At 35.6% G+C, this 10,000-nt stretch overlaps 1 protein-coding gene and 1 long non-coding RNA gene across 6 annotated transcripts in view; one reads left to right on the top strand and one right to left on the bottom strand.

Annotated features, from left to right (window-relative positions):
- The window catches only part of LOC135198789 (uncharacterized), a 358,657-nt gene that overhangs the window by 198,197 nt on the left and 150,460 nt on the right, over window positions 1-10,000 (bottom strand). The window lies entirely within an intron of this gene.
- LOC135198786 (proton-associated sugar transporter A-like) overlaps window positions 1-10,000 on the top strand; it is a 216,099-nt gene that overhangs the window by 160,410 nt on the left and 45,689 nt on the right. For all 4 annotated transcript variants that reach the window (XM_064226727.1, XM_064226728.1, XM_064226729.1 and 1 more), the window contains exon 3: window positions 878-1,140. In XM_064226727.1, coding sequence (XP_064082797.1) covers window positions 878-1,140 — 263 coding nt within the window. The remainder of the gene's footprint in view (window positions 1-877; window positions 1,141-10,000) is intronic.

Genomic DNA, 10,000 nt, shown 5'->3' with positions numbered 1-10,000 from the left:
AAAAAAGGATTAAATTTTTTAAAAATCAAGAAATTTATGAAAAACTTTATCATTCAATACTTCTATTAGAAAGGGAATTTTTATGGTTTGTTTAATCTGGGAAACTGTTTGCGTCTGATGGGTTCTTTCGAATCTGACTGGTTAGTTATGTACAAGAAATTCTTGTAGTAGAGCATCTTTGTGAAAATAAGCATCGGAGGGGCTGCAGAAAAACAGGGAAACATGAAGGAATTAATCCTATTCGCTATAATTATTAAATTTTGATTGTGAGACCAGCAGAATTTGGTATTGAATAAGCATATTATGTTATCATACACGCACACACACATGACTAGTAAAAATTTTGTTACAACAGAATTCCATCTAATAAAAGGAGCCCATTCAAACGCCAAAATATAGAAAGTAACTACTATATTTCAGAGACTGTAGTCTCTGAAATATAGTACTTACTATATTTTGGCGTTTTTATGGACTCTTTTTAATATATATATATATATATATATATTATATATATATATATATATATGTGTGTGTGTGTGTGTGTGTGTGTGTGTGTGTGTGTGCGTGTACATATGAATTTAAACAACAAAATACTAAAGTATTTAATTTCCCAAACTAGTATCTGAAATTAATGTTATTGCCCTTATGCACACACACAGTATATATATATATATATATATATATATATATATATATATATATATTATAATATATACTATTTTCGCTACAAATATCCTTTAATATCTAAATCGCTCTACCTCGGAATTAATATATTTTCATTTGTATGAAATTATATTAAATAATGGGAATTTTTTAGATAATAATAATTTCGTCCAGCGTATGTCTATACCAAATTAATTTTGTTATTTCCCTCCAGACGCAAATCCCGGATGGAGATGGTGAGGATCTCGGCCGCCGTGATGGGCATCGAGTTCTGCTACGCGGCCGAGACGGCCTTCGTCTCCCCGACGCTGCTCAAGATCGGCGTCAAGCACAGACACATGACGCTCATCTGGTGCCTGAGCCCTTTCATCGGCTTCTTCCTGACGCCCGTCCTGGGCTCCCTCTCTGACAACTGCAGGTCGAAGCTGGGAAGAAGGAGGCCCTTCATCATCCTGCTCTCGATCGGCATCCTGCTCGGTAAGTGACGTCATTGGAAATATGCGCTTTTTTTATCACAGCTACTATCGATCGGTAATAGCTATCATGAACTCTCCATTAATTAATTCTAAAATATGAGGTTCTTAGTTTTTAGTGCTTCAAAATAGAATAAAATAGAACAGACTATATATAGTACTTAGAGCAAAGGCCAAGCGCTGGGACATATAGGGTCATTCATCTCTGAGACGGAAATATGACAGTAAAAGGTTTGAAAGGTGTAACAGGAGGAAAACCTCGCAGCTGCACTAAGAATCAATTGTTAGGAGAGGGTGGAAAGTCAAATGGAAGAAAGAGAATATGCATGGAAGTGCAGTAAAATGAATGAAAGGGGCTGCAGCTAAGGGACACTGGGAAGAACCTTAAGTGATACCTAGATACCTACAGTGCGCCGAATGAGAGGTGTACTGACAGCACTGCTACGGGGCTTAGGTTTTCAGACCGTCCAGTAAGATTTCCTACATCTTTACCTGTTTTCCCATAAACTCAGCACCGAAGATACTAAAGAGCGTACTCTATATAGTATATTTGCTTTGCACGGACTAGACAAAGATCCTTTCTCTACATTAGCTAGTCACGAATGCACTACACCAGTAGTAGCTTCATATAGTTTTGCCATAATGCATACATAATTCACTCACTAACATACCTTGATACTCGACTGTATTGACTAAATAAATGAAATGCGAGACTACACATGGACAATTATTTTACTACGATGCTTATATTCATTACATTATCATGCCCCCTTCTGTTATGAATATTATTGTTGTCTAATGTGTAATAAATACACCTCCCATGTACTTTAATTCAGATTACAATATTTCATTAAGAATATGGCAATAACACGAGGACACGGTAGCATCTGCTGAATACTTCCCATCAGTTCTCCACATATTCCTCTGCCTGCTCTTGAATTTAATTCTATGCAGTCCTTTCAAATTTGCTGAAATGGTAATTATGAAGAGTAGTATTCTATGTCACATGGACATTCCTACTACTTCCGTCGATGAATGTTCTAACTTTCAGACCGTCTGGAAATAATGGGGAAACTTTGGACCTTTCTTTTAGAACTATCCCTACGCATGCGCAAAAAGACACCACGAAAAGCTGCAATTTCTGAATTAACGAGACAACTGCATTTTTCAAACAGGTTTTCAGAAAACTCCTCGTAAATATTCCCTCAATCTCAGGTTTCTTTTCAACGCCTTCCCTAATCCCTACTGACGCACTGCAGCGCTTATCCGCACGAGTGTGTGCCGTCCAGCGCGCTAATGGATTATCTTATTTAGGGCCCGTTTCTAAATCCCGAGCGAGAAGGTATTTTGGTCTGAGTTACGACCGGTTGAGTGGCCTCTTCACGTCGTAAATTGGCCGGGCGGCATTCTCCCCCGTGCATAGAAGAATTCATTTTAGCATAATAAGCTTCCTTCTTAGCTCATGAGGGAAAACCTTCCAGGGCCGGTATTCACAGGCTGGGATAAAGCGCCCCGTTGGCCGAGGGTCGTTTTGGCGCGAAAAATGTCTCTTCTGCATGACGCTCTGTCACAGTCTTTCTGGAGAAACTGACCCATAACTGACACATATAAGAAGAGCCTTTGGGGTAAGGCGAGTGAATGGCGTCATCTCTGCGCTGTAAAAACACTCATTATAAATAAGAAAAATGTTAAAATGACATACGTGATTGCTATAATTGTCTGAGACCTCTATTTTCACCATAGTTAATGAAATATCTCTCACCAATTACCTAGTACAATATAGTAGTTGGTGTATTCGTAATGTCTTTTTACGTATTTAGTATTCCAGCAATAGGCCTAAGTTAATTACCCTTCGCGTTTTGAGTTTCAAACTATCAATGGTAACTCTCAAAAATGAAATGAGAAACTTGCAGTCCTTTAGTCCGTACCTTGTTTGTATTTACGCGTAACTTGAAACAAAGCAAACAACTGTTAATAGTGAATAAGTATCGAAAACCAGTATTGTCACTCACTAACTGATACTGAGCTTCTGAACTGCTTACAACAAGTCTTATTACCTTATAGCTATTATACATCTGTTTCTTGTATTAATTCTAACATTTCTATGCATTTTATTCTATCTTCCCGAACTTTGTCCACTATTCAATATATCGTTTTTTCTTTGGCACGGATTGGATATAATTATAATACCCGTCAGTTGGCTCTAGCGTGATTTTTTTTTTAAAGATTAATTCCTGAGCCTTTCTTTATATTTTCTCGTATACGTCAATTTTAATGCCTATTTGTTTGCTGTTGATAATTTTGACAGCGAGTATTCTTTTCCTTGGTCAGATTCATGTGCCTCCCCACCACCACTTAATCTAACACTTGACAATAAAATAGCTACTACTGCCTTTCTTCCTCGCTGCCTTTCCACTATGCACGCATCTTTTTCCTTATTACATTTATTATCGGTTCTTCACATTATTTCCATTTTATTACTAGAAAATGAGTTCCTCGTTGGACGAGTTGGTTTACGTGCTCGCCTACCGAGTCGGTAGTCCGGAGTTCGATTCCCTGCTCTGCCAACGTGGAATCATAGGAATTTGTTTCTGGTGATTACAAATTAATTTCTCGAAGTAATGTGGTTCGCATCCCACAGTAAGCTGCAGGTCCCGTTGCTGGGTAACCAATTGGTTCCTAGCCACGTAAACAAATATCTAATCCTTCGGGCCAGCCCTAGGAGAGCTATTAATCAGCTCAGTGGTCTGATTAAACTAAGATATACTTAACTTAGAAGATAATGAAGATCTGAAATTTTCCCGTTAACTATCAATATACTGCAAAACCGTTAGTCCCGGCTCCTTCCAGCTCCACTCCCAAAAGTAGCATTGCGATCTTCCAATATTCAATGTCGGAATTTTTCATGACCTGATAAGGCTGTAAACTTTCTCGTATCAATTTACGGTCTCGTAGGCTGAAATCCTACGATGGGTTTTGCAAAAAAAAATAAATAAATAAATAAAAATAAAATAATAATAATAAATAAAATAAATAAATAAAAAATTAAAAATTAAATACATAAATATCTTCGTTCTTAACTTCCTCTGGCTTACCGTTCTTCTGAAATCCTGCGATGAGTTTAGCAAAAAGAAAAAAAAGAAAATAAATAAATAAATAAATAAATTACCAAATAAATAAATTTCAAAATTTTTAAAAATTAAATAAATAAATATTTTGCGTTCTTAGCTTCCTTTGCCTTACCGTTCTTCTGAAATCCTGCGAAGAGTTTTGCCAAAAAAAAAGATAAATAAATAAATAAAAAAGTAAAAAAATTGAAAAAAGAAGCGATACTTCTAATTTTCCTTCGACACTATCACAGAAGCATTGACCAAACCGGAGATACTCATCCTAACAGACCTTTATAAATATCACCTAACCTCGTCTCCACAATGTTCCGAAAGGCAAAGAAAGTGTTTTATTACTTTTTTTATTCTCAATATTCATAATAAGCCTATTCCACCCCATGCAGTTTGGTTCTATGTATCGGTTTGGTTATAAAAATAAATATTAATACATAGGTAAATATAAATATGTATATGCATATATATACAAAAATAGTATATAGATATATATATTATGTATATATATATATATATATATATATATATGTATATATATAATAAAAGTACTATAAGCACCATATTTCAGAGACTACTGTCTCTTTCTGAATTATAGTACTCACTTTCTATATTTTGGCGTTTTTATGGGCTCCTTTTATTAGATGGAAAATGGCCAACCGCCGTCCCATATGATATTCTTTAATTAAACTTTCACCTGAGTCCTTACTGACCTGAACCGCGTACGCACATCACCGAAGGGCGCCTCTTGAAGGCACGTCAATACTTTTGCCGTAAAGTCATCAGAAAGCTGGAAGGGAGCACGCCGCCTTATTGACGGAGATCGGCCAAGCTTTGCGTAAATAAATAGCGATGGATTCCGTCGAAATCCTCCTAAATTCAACAAACTGAAAAGGCGATACCATGAATGCAAAGGTCATGGGAAAGTTTACACTGGAATTTGTATTGGTTAAATAAAACATGTTTCCCATATTTTTCACATCTTATAGGCACACGAGCTTGTTGGCTCATGCTACGCGCGCTGGAACCCGGGGCTGCAATCTCCCCTACCCTCCTGAACCCCCAACCTAACCTGCCTCCAGCTGGGGCGGACAAACATGTTTGCAAGAGGGGTGTGCATGTCTCCCCTACCCTCCCGTTCGCCTACCAACCCCACTCAAGCCCCGGTAGGACACACAAGATCAGACCCTTTCGGATTTATTATACTAAATAATATATATACATGCAACTGACTAAAGGATGATTTTGGCAGTGACCGTGACGTCGTCATTCCTATGGAAACACTCTAGTTGGAATATATATATATATATATATATATATATATATATATATATATATATATATATATAGTGTATGTGTACATAACCACTGAACAAATGAGTACGTGTTTCACAGAAATATATATATATATATATATATATATATATATATATATATATTATAGTGTGTGTGTATGTGTACATAACATGAACAAATGAGTACGTGTTTCACAGAAATATATATATATATATATATATATATATATATATATATATAAATATATATATATGTGTGTGTGCTGTGTCTGTGTGTGCGCGCGCGCACGTGCATGCCAATGTATATGCTTGTACACATAACAGACGCAAATGCATATGTTAAGTAAAGAGACCGAGAAGAAATATTGCACAAAAGACACGCGAACCTCCATTTCCCAGATCTCAAGGGCTTCCGGAGCTTTTCCTCCAAAGGCAAAGGGCTTTCTGATGATCCAGTGTCCTCGGCTATTCCTTTTCATTAGAAAGGCTAGCTCACAAAAGAAGGAAGGGCGTCCCGATGTCCTATCGACGACGAAGAGCTGGAGGCGCCAAAGAGGAAGGCGAGAAGATATTCTGACGGGTAGGAATATTTACACCCGAGGCGGGAGATTCCATCTTCGCGTCTTTGATTTATATGTCGCAAGATGTGTATTGTCCTTCTAGCTGCCGCCGAGGCGGTGCAGAGCAGAAAAAGATTCCACACACACACACACACACACACACACACACACAGAGAGAGAGAGAGAGAGAGAGAGAGAGACAGAGAGAGAGAGAAAGTATAGGATATGAAGTGTCTGCGAAAATATTCTCTTGGGAGGTCATGCGTAACAGCAGAAGATGCTAAGAAAAATAATGCAAATCATTCATACGTATTCCTAGGTTTTGATAAAATATGAATTCAAATTCAAATGGATAGCACTATGAATGAGTTTCGGTAAACAATGGTATTTTACCATGAAAATGAAAGAGATCAGTGAATTAAATTTCATTAACAATTTAAAATTTTGTCATGAAAAAAGTTGCATTCTATTTAGTAAACGTTTGGATTACTTCATGCAAATAAAAGAGAACGTTGCATTCTCTTTTGATAAGTTTGAATGTAATCATGAGACTATGAAAATGAACGTTGTGAATGGTTCTTTATAGCAGAACTCTGGACTTCATCGTGGAAATAAAACAAAGTAGACTTAATTCTGTTTCAGTTAACATTTTGATATGAGAATGAAAATAAAAAAAAGAACGTTGCATCCAACGTAGGAAACGTCCTATCATGAAAATAAAATAGAACGTTTCATCCTGAATATCACGATTTGGTCATGAAGATATAAAGAAACATGGATACTATTTCATTTAAAGTTGCGATTTTATTACGGCAGTAACCAGAAAACTGCATGATACGTGATTTTGCTTCTGCACTGAACAGCGTTATTTCAAAAGACCAAAAGGTTCCCAGGTTCTTCAAAGTAAGTTGCATTTTTACATCCCTACATCACTCATTATATTGCCTGTGGCATACTCACTACTAGGGGCGATGTAAAGCATCTTGTTCTTGTGAGATCGATACTTTGGGTCGCACCGGTTACTGATTGAGAAGCAACAGGATGAAATATGTTATGGAATCATTTCTGATAGAATGAGAGCGGAAATTTTCTCAAAAATAGAAATGGATACTGCGGATAAAATAGAAGCAAGACCTAAATTTCACTTTTTTTTTTTTTTTTGCAGAGCTGACCAGAGCGAAATTCAAAATTCCCAAAATTAGGATGTTAGTCATAAAAGAAGAAACTTCTAGTCTGATGATTTAAGATTTTTTTTTTTTTGCTGAGTCCAGAATTCATGATTCTGTATCAGCTACAAAGAATACTAGCAAGGAGTCCCAAAAATCCAAAAGGGTAAAAGAGTAAAAAAAAAAAAATATATAATATATATATATATATATATTATATATATATATTATATATATATAACTATATATATATATATATATATATATATACCTATATATATATATATAATATATATATATATATGTCATGCGTCTGGGTTTAAGAGATGAGGCAGCTTGACGTATAGTGGAAAAACGGCGGGTGACGCTTCTAGCAAGATCTAATATTAGTCCTTTGGCATGAAACATAATTTTCGTAGCAACAGAATAACATTAATTAACTAGACATAACAAAAATCAAAGGAGGAATATCGTGGAAGTTATTTCTAGCTGAAAATTTGACGGAATATTGAACAATTACAGCCTCTGGATATTTTCTGTATATATCATTGTTCATATCAAAGAGATTTTGCACACACAAAAAATGATTTTCAAACTCACAAGAGGAATTCTGAGACTAATCAGACCAACTATCTCTGTGTTTTTTAAGTTTCGTTAACAAGAAAACAGTCTGAATGCCACCAACAGACGAACTCCAACATTTATGACAATCAGTAAATTCCAAGTTTTCCATATTCCCAGAAAATAATTGACTTTCATCTTTCACGCCCCTTCTCGACATCTAGCATAATTAGCGAATGCCAAATGTTTCTGATTTCAAGAGAAAATTTGCATAACATTAACACACCTACAGAAAATTTAGCTCAAATGAAAAGAGAAAAATCATACCTTTCGTATACCTGAAATCAATATAACCCTCGCTTCCAAGTTAAAACTTCAGAAAGTCCACTTGGCCATGATTTCCAAAGGCAGGCTAATTAATTCTGAACATATCTGCGGCATATTGTGAACAACAGAACACAGAGAAGTTAAGAAAAATAACTCAAGTGTTTTCAGTTTTTGTTTTTCTGCTGAGACCATGTCAATTGCGAGATTAGTTTTGTGAAGACTTGAAAGTTCAAACCTCCCTGTGAACCACTGTGTTCCAATAATGGGGTTCGCCGAACCTGGGAGAAGATCTTAAAAAGCCATTCTTCATTCTTCCTCGCCATCAGTGACACCCCGCCGCTTTTGTGCGATTTTTTTTCCTTTCTTTCTTTTCCCTTGTTCTTTTACAGCCTTTCCCAGTCTCCCAGACAACCTCAATGTCTTGCTTAACCTTTTATTGCTTTGCTTTTCGCTCTAATGATCACGTCCGGGTGGGCAGAATTTTACCTCATTCGTTTCACTCTGAATTCAAGGTTTAGTTTTCTTTAGTTCTACCTTCTGGAAATACCAGGTCTCAGTATCGTCTTTTTTTTCCCCTCTTTTTCATTTTCTTCCTCCGTCGCTAGTAGTTCTCTTTTATTTTCAACCCCGTTATTTTACTCTGGTTCCACGGGAATTCTCTTATGTACTCATCCGTTTTTCCCCTTTTTAACTTTCCATCTTTCTTATACATCATTATTGCTTTAATTCTTATATATATATATATATATATATATATATATATATATATATATATATATATATTTATATATATACATATATATATATATATATATATATATATATATATATATATATATATATATACATATACATACTATATATAGATATATATATATATAATATATATATATATATATATATATATATATACATACATATACATATATATATATATATATATATATATATATATATATATATATATATATATATATATATATATATATATATTTACGTTGCCACTTTCCTTAGGTCTTCTATTATCCTGTAATTTCAACATAACGTTCTTGGCCCGTCAACCTATTTTGTAAGATCTTTTTGAATTCCCATTATGAACATTTTGTCCTTCATGAATTCCTTTTCTCTTTCGTTGTTACGTTCTGTTGTTCCTTCTTACGTTCGAGTTCTTTCGGTCACTCGTCCTTCTCCTGTTTTACCTTCCTTGTAATCCTCCTATTAGATCCCTTTTTCAAGTGCCTTTGCTATCCTTCTTTAGCCTTCCATCGTTCATTATTTCCTCACCTATCGTTCTTATTTTTTGCAGGGACAATCTCGTCCTCCTTAACTCCTCGAAAGACAATCTCGTCTCCTTTATTTATATTTTTGTGAGAGATAAGCGAGTTGCTTTTACTCCTAATTTGCTCAAATTTGATCTTACTTATACACACAAATATCCCCGAACATAAAGCTTTTGTCACCTGATCACTTAGTACGAAAAGTTCTTCGCCCTTAACTTTTAAGCAATACAAATAACCTCTTCATTAATACTACCTAGAATATGGCTCTTTTCTTTCTGATTTTACTCCTCTTCCTTAATCCATGAGACAAGAAACCTCTTCCTTCTTTCATCGAGTGAGAAACATCACTCTCCTTCCTCATTTCCCCGGACTAGAAGCTTTCCTTCCCCGTTCCATCGACTGAGAAACATCACTCTCGTCCTGCACTTCCTCGACTGAGAAACATGACGCTCTCCTCCTTTACTTCCTCTCATTGCTCCCTTTCCTCACAGGTTCTTCTCACTCTTGAGTCCACACTATCTCGTCTCTCTCTCTCTCTCTCTCTCTCTCTCTCTGA

This window comes from Macrobrachium nipponense, chromosome 22 (genome assembly GCF_015104395.2).
Source record: "Macrobrachium nipponense isolate FS-2020 chromosome 22, ASM1510439v2, whole genome shotgun sequence".
NCBI lineage: Eukaryota > Metazoa > Arthropoda > Malacostraca > Decapoda > Palaemonidae > Macrobrachium > Macrobrachium nipponense.
This window is presented reverse-complemented; position numbering and strand designations above follow the sequence as displayed.